Here is a 13,132-nt window from a genome sequence, read left to right on the forward strand (position 1 = left end):
ATATAATATGGCAATATATAAACACTATGATGATCACATTGTAATATAATGACATAAAGAGAACATCTATGGGCATAAAGACTGTGAGCATTACATTAAAAATGCTTGATCACAACATGAGATTATATTTTGTGCATGGCTTAAATGCAAAAAGCTATGAATCAGATGTGTGAAAGACAAACCAATGAAACTTCATGATGCGATAATTAGCAGAACATGACAGAATGAACATGAAATAAAAAATATTTGATGAGACCAAACTGGTTTGCAGATACAGTTTTTAATGTATCACAACAATGAGCAACAAACATACTTGATGAACTATTTCCAGAAGTTGTTCAAATACCATCTACAATAAACGTCATTTCAACTATGACAACAGGTCTGTGACAAAATAAAAAAAAGGTTTCAAAACCATGTTATTACCGTGATACGGTACAGTTGAGACCTCAAACAGTACAGTAACAAAAACTAATGCGACTACTCTCTATATATAAAACATCAATAACATTTTTGGTTTAGTTTATTTAAAGTTTTAGCCATAGGGGCTTCTTCTTATTAAAACCTCAGGGTGCATTTCCTATGTAACCCAGATGTTGAAGAGTACATATTGTGTAGGATATGATTGCGCCATGAAAATCCCTTTGACATCCAGAAGAACAATTCCAATTTCAACCTTTTGAAGGCTGTCCCCATAAACATGACACAATCCATCCATTTTTTTTAAAAAGTTCTTTTTTTTTCTTTTTGGCTGCTGTGCAGTTGCAATATCTATGTACAGTTATATTGTTGGACCATCCTTTTTGTTGGTTTGTTAGCTTTTACCAGTCCTTGGTGTGGAAAGCGTCCTGTCTGATGCTAACATCTTAGCACATGATGCTAGCTGACAGTTCAGTCTTATAATGCTGAGCCACAGAGTGGGGAAAGGCAAAAAGCCAGAGTTGTGAAAGCCTTTGGAATCAGGACAGTCGCTCATGTTTGTACAATGGCAGAATTGCACCTTGGGAGGCCAGGATGTCTCTTATGAAACACAATCGAAAAGTGTCTTCAGGATTAAAGTAAATGTTAAAATACTAAAAATCCAAATAATGACATTTAAAAAGCTCACGCAGAAAATTAAAAACTGACATTTTGCTTTAAAACTTTGAAAAAAAAAAAACACCTTTACAAGAATAAAACATAAGAGGAAATGTTACTTGATTTCATTGTTTGAAACAATAACTAAGCATGATTTGATTTAACCTGTCAAACAGTTGCATTACATGCTACTTGCTCATCTCAGAATAGGAAATACCAAAAGCAATACATTTTTGCATTTCTTCATATTAATAAATTTGTACCATGCACAGCCAACTACGAATATGTACAACAGCTTAGCTTTCTTTGTTCACAAGCCTTTTTCTTTCATACAAATAGCCTTCTGTTACTTTGGAATGAATCACACTGGTTTCAATTACCAAACTAGAAAGTGATTCGTAAAAAATTGAACACCCTTTGACAGCTTTCACATTCTTAGTTCCACAGCAAAATAACAAAATAATATAAAATAAAAAATAGCAAAGCAAAGCAATTAATGGATCAGTATTATGTCTGGTAGAAAGATGAGAGAATTTATGGCAAGCAAAATAACATTACACAGTAGCAGCAAAACTTTGTAAGGTAATACTTTGCAATGTTGAAATCACTAAATGTGGAAAAATTAAAATGTTGACTTTAACTGTAGATCATCAGAAGTGCCCAGAGAATTGATGGGAGGACGTCAACCTATGCACTAAATGGCTGCGTATAGGTGTAACACTGTTTTAAGTCCTACAAGTACATGAAAATGTTTTTAATATACAACAAAAATGCTGTTGTCCCCCTTTTAAAGCAGCATATTTGCAAATGTATAGCAAATGATCATACCTTTTTTAACATTGTGACCAACTTGTACCTTAACAGTTTCAAGTATACAGTACTGCTTTCATGGATGCACCAATTGTTAAATAGGTCTCTAGATTGTTAGGCATCAATCCTGTAACAAATATGGACCAATATGCTGCTGCAATAGACACAAATAATAATTAAAACACAAACATACATACATACAAACAGAAAAATTCTATTAAATTAACAAATGGCCTAATCAAATAATAAAAAGACAAATAAAAACAAAATAAGTGCACTATAGTCCAGACACAAGCAGGTACCGTAACAGTACAGCAATTCACAAATGAAAAATGTTATATTCACATAATCCGAGAGAGTCTATCAAAACTAGAGTTATTACCTCTTCAGAAAAGGGTGTGAGCAGAGGTAAAAGTGAGAGGGTAAGAGTTGGCACAGATTAGTATATACTACAAGAAAAAAGGGGGTGGGAAATAGATACAGCTTGTTGTAATACAAACTGGCAAACACAGGGGCATCATACACATTTACTTCACCATTCTAAATTCCCTCAGTGGCAAAACCATACTGTCTTTGTAGGGCAAAACTAAAAGGATATGCACATCGTCCACTGTAACAGTAATATTGTCTCTTGGTACTCTATACACATCAAGGAAATGCGTCCGATAAAGCTTGACATGTTTTGGTTATAAGCCAAGTGTACCCAGGCTTGTTGCTGCTTTAACAAATGAGAAATGTTATGTTCTGACCTGAGAATTTAAAGCTACTGAATTACACCTATCTAAACTAAGAGAGATTCTCTTTGAGGGTTCTGGATCGTCATCCCATACAGTACATGCTAGCATTTGGAAAACAATCCAGCTGAGGTGCAATTTGCTATCGTGAGAGTTTTTGGCTTGAAACAAGCCCCCCCAAGGGAGCCTGTGGGATTTTTTCCTACTCCATGTTTTTGTATACAATATAAGCTCAGTCAAGCATCTGCAACAGTTCTGTCCATAACAAAAATCAATCAATATCTTGCCAGCATATCAATATGGGAAAAACAATCCTGAGTCAATCATTTGGTACTGTAATTTTTTGGGTTAAGAGAAACTTTGGAACTGCAGTTTAAAAAGTCTTATTTTTTTCTTTAAGCAAGGGATCCTTTTGTCACTCCTACACACTGAACATATCCATTCTGATACTACTGAAGCTCGCGTCTAGGCCAGAGGCCGACTTAGCCTTGACTTCCAACGCATTATCTAAGTCATCCAGCTTCTGGCTTAGCTCATTGTCAGACTCATCTGAACAACTCTCGGTGGGTAGTGAGGTTGGAACCCCTGAGGTGCTGCAGGAAGTTGAGGTAACCGTTGAAGGTGAGGACAGGGGGGGAGGAGGAGAGGCAGACGGGGAGGAGGAAGCAGCTTTCCGGGCTGTGGTGGCCTGGAACAGGACATTTGGCCAGGACTTCATGGACAAGTGAGAGAGATGAGGAAAGGTGTTATTAGAAGAAGCTGCAGACTGCGAGGTAGATGTGGTGTTAGGAGTAGGGGAGCAGACAGAGTGAGGTAATAATCTAGTATGCTCTTTGGCATTTCTCATTGCTTGTTTGATTGTTTTCTCTTTGTGCAAGCTCGACTGAAGGTGTTGGCCAAGTGCTTCATTCCCATTAACAACCACATTGCAGGCAACACAAGTGTAGTTGCTCACTGCCTTTCGAAGCACTGTCTCTTGCGGGTCAGTAAAAGGATGTCCGAAGTAACAGAAGGACTTCTGATGACGCACCACTGAATCTTCGTCAGTAAAAATCATCTGGCACTTCCTGCATATAAACTCATGCTTGACGGACGGTACAATAAAAGCATCTGGAAAATCCATGGTACTTTTGGTATCTGTTTTCGGTTCTTCTTTTGTGCTTTCTGTTGAAGAGCCTTTGTTGGTGTCATCCTTAGCATCTATAGCTTCTTTTGGTTTGAAGGAGTTGGTGGTGGTGCTCTGTACGCTCTGGGGTGTCTTCATAGGGGTTGGTTTCTGCTGCTGCTGTTTCTGCTGTTGCTCAAGTTGTTTCTGCTGCTGCTGTTGCTTCTGCAGTGAATCCTGGAGGGACTGCTGGTACTGCTGCAGGAGAGCGGTCGAGGAGAGACCAGCGGCCATGGCAGCTTGTGGGACTGCTGCTGGGCCATATGGAAACAGGCTCTCCATTCCACACAGTGGTGGGAAGTAGCCCCCTGTTTGGACCCCTCTAGGAAGCTGGGGAGAGAAGCAGTTGGGAAATCCAGGTAGAAAGTAGGGCAGGAACTGCCCCCCCAAGAAAGAAGTGGGATCACCTCCGGCAAGAGCATTCTGAAGTGCCTGAAGCTGTGCCGCGTCAAGTGCAGTCTCACTTCCTGTTTTCCCTGGAACTGGTTTCTCCCTTTTCTTGGCCATGCTGGGGGTCTCAGGGCGTGAGCTGCTCTCATTCTCTCTGTCCTTCAACTTCATCTGTGGTGGCTTGTCTCCTGGTTTCTTGCTGCTGTCTCTCTCTCTCTCTTTACCTTGCTGCTCTGTATGATTTACTGCTGCCAAAGGTGTGGAGGGAACAGGAGGAGGAGGAGGAGGTGGAGGAGGAGGAGGAGGAGTCTGCAGAAGAGTCTTGGTTGGGGTAGTGCTGAGAGACATGGCAGGAGAGGGGGTGGCTGGTGTAGGGAACCCAAGCATGCCAGCACCGGGAGACGCTAAAGCTGAAATACAGTGGTATATAAATATGGAAATATTCAATATTTAGATATTCAATCCCAAATCACTATGGAAATTAGTTTGTATGACAGGATACAGATGCTTAATTTGTCACTGGCTGAGTCATTATCTCTCTTGTTAAGATTTTGTTATGGATCAAAACTGTCACATGCGCTTTATGATAATTTCAATCTGCCAATATATTATAAATATACCAAACCTACAATAAGGGGAAAAACAAACACAAAGAAAAGTCATGATATAGACACATTTGTTGTAAAAAATCTCTGAATTATAAATTAGCAGTTCAACTCTGATGACAACATTGTGCATGCACTAACTCCCATCATTTTTCGTTTTAAAATAGTTTTAAAAAATAAGACTTTTTGACAAACACCACTGTGATACAGAATAAACAGTAGTATAGTAGAATAAAATAGTGCATGATAAAGCTCAGTTCATAAAGCTTCTAGTCTATTTAACTTTTTTTCACTGTTTGTCATACTAACTCACCAGGTGTGTTGGGTGGGAAAACAGGAAGTGATGATGGCCCATTGACCCCAGGAAGTAGCACTGGCGGAAGGCCAGATAACCCTGGGTAGCCTGAGGGTAGGCTGAGGCCATGAAGTGCATTATTGTTGTCCACTGCAGCTTGTTGCTGCTGGCTAGGCAGGCTGAGTCCTTCACCAGCTTTCTTCATGCGGTCCAGCTCTTGCTGGGCCATGAGCTGACGGACAGTGGTTGGTGCTAGGTAGTCCTTTTCTCTATCTACCTGGTTTCCCAGGGTTTCTTGCACTTTGGTGATGTGCTGTTTGGAGAAGATGTGGTCCCGGACGGACATCCGGGCAGTGTACTTTACACCACACAAAGTACACTCTGGCCTGGGCCCCTCTGGTGAGCCTTGACTTATCATGAATGGCTTTCCAATGTTAATCTTGAATTTCTTTTCTTTAGCACGGGCATTCTGAAACCACACCTGGACAACACGCTTGGGTAGTCCAATCTCATTGCCCAGCATCTCACACTCTTGCATTGTAGGAGTGCGGTAGTCACTAAAACAGGCTTTGAGAACTTTAAGTTGCAGGTTACTCATCTGTGTCCTGAATCGTTTGTGGCCTGGCCTATCCCCAGAATTGCTGCCTTTCCCGGACTTGAAAGGGTTTCCTGTTCCAAAGGGACTAGGGGAACTGGGATCAGCTAGGCTTGATGATTCACTCCTGTCATTGTTGTCATCCATTTCATCGTCTCTGGAGTTAAAGTAAGAGTCATGGTCTTTTCCAGAGAAGCTGAGGGCAGGGCTCACCATGCTGAATTGGACCCTTTCGTTGCCACCATCAGAATTTGACATCAGGCCACTCTTATCACTCAGCTTGTCCCCTCCATTGGTTGTGAAGCTCTCAACCTCATTGTTATTACCCTCATCTCCAGTTGTAGCATCGCTAATAGCTGTATTAATTGATGATGTCTCATCAAAGTCCATCTTACTGAGATCATAAGATGAGGCTTCTGCTGAATTAATATTAGGCCCTTCAGTTTCATCACAGTTTTCAGCTTTTAAGGATGAAGGGCTTAAGAAGTTTTTTACTTGTGCCTCAGATGGTCTGACTGGAGTTGAGGATGCAGCAGGCAGCTCATACTCATTTGGCTCAGTCTTAGTAGGCAGCTGTGGGTAGTCAAAGAAATTATACTTATTTGGGCTTTCACCTCTTTCATTGTCTTGATTCATCATTGGGCTTGGTGGTAAGCTAAACCCTGCCTGCTTAGCCTCATGCCAGTGTCTAGATCGTATGTGGCTATCTAGAGCAGATTTAGCCTTGAACAGTGCTCTGCAAAAGGGGCATTTCTTGTGGGACTGGGAGGGCCCTATAGCCCTAAACTGCCCCTTTCTCTCTCTTGCACGAGTGTTTTGGAACCAAACTTGCACAACTCTCTTTTTCAAGCCAACCTCTCGTGCAATGTGGTCCAACATCTTCCTTGTAGGGTTAGAGTCCAGTAGGTATTTGTCATAGAGAATCTCCAGTTGTTCTGGTGTTATGGTGGTTCTCAAACGTTTATCTCTGTGTTGCTCTTCACTACTGTTTCCGCCATCTTTATCATTAACATTTTCATCCTTGTCATCCAGTTTTCTCTTCATTGCTCCAGAGCCTGCAGCAGAAGACAAACCAGAGCTACCCTGAGAGGGGATTTGGGAGAGGCCTCCAGATAATAACTGGCTAGCCATTAGGGGGTTGTTGGGGTCAAATATCATATATGGCATATCAATGGGTCTTTCAAGGAATTGAGAGTGAAGGAATTGGTTTTGGGCAGCCAAGAAATGCATGTGCTGGTGCTCCTGCCATAGCTCCACAGTGGGGAATGCAATCTTACACTGGTCACATTGGTACTGAAGCATCTGGTGGGGCAGGCTGTTAGTGAGAGAGGAAAGGGCCAGGGAGAGTGGACTTGATGGCACTGTGGCTGCCTGTGGCTGGGAATGGGGTCTTGATATTTGCGGCTGGGGAGCTTTCTGAGGAGGTGGCTGAGGTGTGCAAGCCTTAGATGGTCTGGGTTCTGGTAGTGACTTGATCACTGGTGAGGAGGCAGTCTCAGGTTTAGGTTCAGCGTCAGGGGCAATATCTGGCTTTGGGGAAGACTTCCCCATGCTTGCTCGAGGAGAGGCCATCACAGGGGAGCTTGAGCCAGAACTGGTGGCAGTTCCGTGGGACTGCTTGAGTATCTCTGAAGGTATTGGGAAATTCTTTGCTGTACCAGGCTCAATATAATCTGTGTATTCCTCATTGCTGTCCTCAATACCTTCCTCATCTTCATCCTTATAACACAGCTTTTTCTGGTGAGTGATAAGGTCAAAGATACGTGGGAACACAATGTTGCACTTTTTACACTGGTACTGCATGTTGCTGGTTCTGACATATCGCTCATTGGTCAGCTCTTTTTTCTCATTGTCTTTGGAATCTGCCTGGTTTTCATAGCTCTTGCGAGCTTTCTGGCGGGCATTCTGGAACCACACCACAATGACTCGGGTTGGTAGGGTGAGCACAGTGGAGAGCTGCTCAATCTCATCATCCTTTGGATAGGCATTAGTGTCAAAGAAATCTTGAAGTATCCTCAGCTGGTAATCAGTGAATCTGGTCCTAGAAGACCTCTTGTTCATGGATGAGTCAGTTCTGTAGTATTCATGTGCGTTGAGCTGAGGCTCAACTCGAATATCTTCCAATGTAGTGATGGGGGGAATATTAAAATTATAGGGAGAGTCTTTACTCCGCTGCCTCTCTTTGAAGAGAGTGTTACGGAACCAGTGCTTTATGACTTTTTGGGGCAACCCAGACTTCTCTGACATCTCCTGAATTTGCTCTTCATTGGGGGAGTTGTTGATGTCAAAGTTGGCACGGAGGATCTTAAGCTGGTCATCTGTGATACGGGTGCGTGGTCGCTTAAACTGGGACTGGCGGAGGAAGTTTGGATCAAGACCTAATTGTTGCTGGCAGAGCTGTGTAAGGTCTGTGGAAAGTGAGTCCATAGTGGGCAGCTGGAGGGCAAGCTGAGGGGGCAGGCCTGGGTGCTGTACAGACTGCATCATTAGAGGTGGAAAAAGGGGCAAATCCAAAGGAACAGGGAGCTGCACTTGGGGAGGTGCAGGAGGGGCACTCGGTGGTGGAGGAGGGGGTGGTGGCTGGGTTGGTGGTGCCTGATGAGAGGGTTGATGTGTGGTCTGATGGGAAACAGGAACTGGTGAAGGTACTGGGGTTTGGGGCTTGGCCATTGATGTCGAAGAAGGTTGAGCAGCTGTAACTGGGGCTGGAGCAGGAGGTGGTGGTGGAGGAGGAGGAGGAGGTGGTGGTGGTGGTGGTGGAGTCTCAGGTGAAGCAGGGTTTATTGGGTAGAGTTTGTCATAGGCCTCTCTGTACTGCTGGGCAAACTTTTCCAGCTCCACATATGGGAAAAAGTGGCTGTGTACATGTTCCTGGTGGCTTTTGAGAATAAGCATATTGGAGAAAAGTTTTCCACACATCCCACACTCAAGCTTGTCAGTGTTCATTTCTGCTTGTTCAACTCCATCTTTGCTTTTCTTTTGGTTTTTTTGTCTGTTTTCATTGTATTGGATGACCAGTTCAAATCCAAAGTTTTCTAGCAGTGCTTTGGCTGCATTGCCCCTTGCTCCTGACACAATACGTGGAGGAGGAATCAATGGCTCTGGGAACTTTGACTTTTTAGGGTCTTTGTTGTCTTTTCCTCCATCACTTAATGCATCACCTGCACTTTCCATCTTTGCTTTGTTTTCTTGCTTTTCTAGGTGGTCCTCAGCCTCTCGTGACATCTGAATTTCTGAAACTGACACAGTGCTGCACTCCATTTTGTTTTTTTGGTTCTGCAGTTGCTGGTTTTTCTGTTGCTGAATTTGTGACTGTGTCTGGGAGGCTTGTTGCTGTTGCTGAGCCTGTTGCTGGGCCTGAGCCTGCTGCAGCTGATGCTGTTGTTGCATCTGCTGCTTCAGGTCCTCTAGGAATGATCCAGTAAGGCCAGGCATTCCAAAAGCTGCTGCTGAGTGTAGCGCAAGTTCTGGGCTAAGGTTGAACTCTGCTCCTGGGATGTAGAAGGGGAAGAGGAACTGTGGCTGTTGAAATTGCAGCAGTGTTTCTGGGGTCATTGGAAAATGGGGGAAGAAAGCTGGATTAAGGAACTGAGGCTGGAAGAAGGCAGCCTGTTGTTGGAGTTCATGTTGAAGCTGCAGTTGCAGTTGGGCTGAGGACTGCGCTGACTGGTGGCTGCTTGCCTGTGCTGAAGCATGGTCAGTAGTTGTTGTCTGTTTTGTGTTGTTGCTGCTGATAGCTTCTTTGGGTTCCACAGTATTTTCTTTGTTAGCAGAGGGTGTTCCACTTCTAGTAGTGTCTGAGTTGCTGTTGTTCCCTTGTGTGCTTGGGGCTGGACTTTTTGCAGGCACTGGACCACTAGAGCCAGTGCTACTGCTGCTCATTTCAGTTTTGGCTGTCCTGGCTTTGGTCTGGTGGAGTACCGACCTCATGTGAATTTCAAGTGTTGAGCTTTGGCTGTATGCAACATTGCAAATATTGCATTTAAATGGTTTGTTGTCAATGCTGTTGCTTGTCTCTTGTGGAACTGGGCTTGACGCCTCTTGAAGAACTTTCTTCAACTTATGCAGGTGGGAAACTGAATTATAGTGGACTAGTAGGATGTTCTTCTGGGTGAAGGACTCCTTACATACTGTGCACTTGTAAGGCCGAGAAGGGTCCAAAAATTTCTCCATTGTAAAGTTGGGCCCTTTTCTAAATGGTAGGGTCCGTTTTGGTTCTGCCCCCATTTCATCAAGCAGAGAGCTACTGTCACTTCCTGTAGGACTGGGCTTCTCTTCCTGGTCCATTTCATCATCTTTGTCCAAGTCATGTTCAAAGGCCTGAGCTTCCTCCAAGGCCCTGGCCTCACTCTCAGTGATATCTCCATTCAAAGGCAGATTTCCGATGAGTTGTTGTACCTCAGCTTCACTAAGTTCAGGGTGTCCATTCTCCAAATGCTTCCTGAGGGCCAGGAATGTCCTGAAGCTGCGCTGGCAAAGGCTGCACATTGTGGCTGCTCTGATGGCATGGTACTGGGAATGTATCTGAAGCTTCTGCATTGTCTTGAAGGCCAGGCTGCAGTGGTTGCAACGATATTTGTAGACATGACGATCAGATACTGAGAGCTGCTGTTGTTGCTGCTGGAGTCTTTGGAGCTCACTGAGATGGTCTTGTAGGTTATCAGGGGACTTGCTATCATGTCCTAACCCACTGGCTCTCTTCCAGCCTGGGGCCTCTGAGGCCTCCTTTGGGGGCTTGAGTTCCTCACTCTGCAGGTCCAATTCATGTTTGTCTTGAGTGGTCATCTCATCCTTTGAGATGTTTCCTAAAAGTAGAAAATACAATTTGAAGTCCAATACATTATTAACTTGTCATTCTTATTTTTCTGTCAAATGACAACCAACTAAATAAACAAACAACTAAAGGATTATACATGCACAGTATACATTCATATATTAAAATTTGACTTCATCATCACATGGACAACAAATTAAAGACAGAAAGAAAATAATCTAAGTACTAAATTCCGCTTACCTTGAGACTTTCCAGACCCATCAGTGAGAGAGGTAGAGGAATCCATTAAAGACAGACCTTTGTCTTGTCCAGTTTGGGGATGCAGTATATTATTTGGTGTTGCTGTGTCAGGTCCAACAACCTATCAAGACGAAATAAATTTATACGTTAGCATATCAATTTAAATAATGATATGAGATAGTAGATTGTATGCACAATATTTGTAAATGTTGAGGAACTGTTAATTTGCTCATGTCCGTGGACAACAACAAAGTTATAGCAGTACCGCAGGGGAGTACAATAAATAAATGGAAGATGTTTTGATTTCCTTTTTTTTTTTTTCAAAATGAGTGTTTAAACACAAAAAATTTTCCAGGTATCTAAAAACACTTCACAATCATTCAAGTCAGTCAGTCAAATCACTCAATTAAGTTTGTATGTATCAAGCAACACTAACTGCGGGTTATCATATTCAGCAATCACAATTAACCTTCCTTTATTGATTGAAACTGCCAAGTGTCACTATTTACTTTAACATTTGGAAACTTTTTTCTTTTTAAAAGAATTTGCAAAAAACACATTTTTGCTGATACAAACACACACAGACACAGACACAAAAATCTTAGTCATACATACAGTCAGAATCAACTTTTCCACGCAGTCTGGAGCCACACTGTGAAGGTGGGTGAGATGCAGCTGCAGGTGAATCTTGTTGCTCAGGACATCCTGGCACAGTGGGCAGCGGATCACTGGCTGCATGGAATGCTGGGACATCACATGGAGCTGCATACGGTTGGCATCTTTGCTGCTGTAGTTGCAATATGGACACTGCTGAACCTAAAGAAAAAAAAGGTGGGATATTAAGTATCTGGTTGGGAGTGGAGAAATCATGAAATGATATCCAAGAATAAGGATTGTCCTGAGCAATGTAAATGAATCCAAAAGCAGGAATTACTTTTTACATGTACTCTTTAGTGGGTGTCATTCTAGCAAAACAAACCATTAGCATAGTCTGCTTGGCCTGACATCACTTTCTAAAAACAAACAAGGGTTTGATCAAGACATGCAATACCCATGTCCCCTCCATCGTTATGGTTGAAAATAACTGTACATCTGAAAAATCAAATTTAATTTTCATAGGGCTTTCCCATTCTTTACTGCCCACTCTCCTCATCCCACCACATTCACATCTCCCCACCAACCCCCACGCCCACCTTAACACAGAAAATGTAGATCAGCCATGTTTCATGTAATTCACTTAACTCTCTCAACTCATGCAATTTTATTAGCAGAAAACACGATTGGCCAGAATTTCTAATCAGGGTATTACAGATGACAAAGGTGTGTACTCTCCCAAGCTACGCCTTGCCCTCATTACAGGGAGTACTCTGAACATAGCTGCCTCCCCACCACCTGTCTTAATAGAATCCATTTCTGAAATGACTAAGTCCTCCCTCCTTGCAGGGCCCAGAACCAGACGAGCTAATACTTCATAATCTAATTTAAAAACACATATAATTTAAAGAGATGCAAAAAGGGGGGAAGAAGCAGGGTGGGGGCCTAAGGCTAGTGCAGGTATTCCACTTAAGAACACAAAGACTGGCCTACTGTGCTTGATGCTAAAAAGCTCTGTCAGGGAGGGAATGGTGGGCTGCGTTTAACCCTTTGATAGAAAGCTGGCGCCAGCAATTGCTAAATGCTTAGCTTAGCATTTCTGCTTCTTACAGTTCATAAGTATCTTACCATTAACTCATCCCACAGTGACAGGGAAGGTTAGATTTCATTAGTGCTTATGAAGGAGAACCTGCCTCATTAGCTATTAGCTTTCTGCACATAACATGTAACAATTTATTTGGAATATGAATTTTCAGTCTAAGCAGATGCACACAACGTTCCATAACCTACAGATGCAGTTTCTTTGGAAAGGTGAAAACAGTTAAAGGGCACTGCACTGGTTGCCCTCAGTGCATCTCAAACACTTTGCTGATCAGCTACAGCACATCCCTTTTGAGTTGCTAGGAACTACAGCAGAAACACTTTCAAAATTGCACAGTTGGCAGTTTCCTTTTTGATATCCTACAAACCTTTACCTGCTCATTGGCAGAGGTCTTCCCCTCAGCAGACTTTGGCCTTTTAGGTGGACTTTCAATTTGTCGATCTGGCAGGAGGGAATGTTTAACCATAGCATTCGGTCCGGTAACCTCTTTGGATGTGGCAGTCACTCCTGGCCGGTGATAGAGAGAGAGAGGGAGACAGAGACAGGATGTAAAGCATTAAAAATGGATGTTTTTCATTGACTAATCGGTTATTATTTATGTTTACAGCTTGAATGTCTGCATTTGTGTCAAGCTTAGATGTATTTAGAATACATCTAAGCTTAGAACAAAAGGCTTCAAATTTAACTGAATTTAAAAATTCAACAAAGCTACAAAATCACAAAATGATTAATGGCTAAATAATAGATTTAT

The 13,132-nt window shown here is 42.7% G+C and overlaps 1 protein-coding gene across 1 annotated transcript in view; it reads right to left on the bottom strand.

The window, feature by feature from the left end:
- Positions 1–260: 260 nt before the first annotated feature.
- zfhx4 (zinc finger homeobox 4) overlaps positions 261–13,132 on the bottom strand; it is an 81,825-nt gene continuing 68,953 nt past the window's right edge. Inside the window, exons 8-12 of the mRNA XM_076761082.1 lie at positions 12,755–12,888; positions 11,301–11,501; positions 10,686–10,806; positions 5,095–10,476; positions 261–4,586 (exon numbers count right to left, since the gene is read on the bottom strand). Of these exons, the coding sequence (XP_076617197.1) occupies positions 3,043–4,586; positions 5,095–10,476; positions 10,686–10,806; positions 11,301–11,501; positions 12,755–12,888 (7,382 nt within the window). The 3' untranslated portion in view covers positions 261–3,042. The remainder of the gene's footprint in view (positions 4,587–5,094; positions 10,477–10,685; positions 10,807–11,300; positions 11,502–12,754; positions 12,889–13,132) is intronic.

Source organism: Chaetodon auriga, chromosome 21, assembly GCF_051107435.1.
Source record: "Chaetodon auriga isolate fChaAug3 chromosome 21, fChaAug3.hap1, whole genome shotgun sequence".
Taxonomy (NCBI): domain Eukaryota; kingdom Metazoa; phylum Chordata; class Actinopteri; order Chaetodontiformes; family Chaetodontidae; genus Chaetodon; species Chaetodon auriga.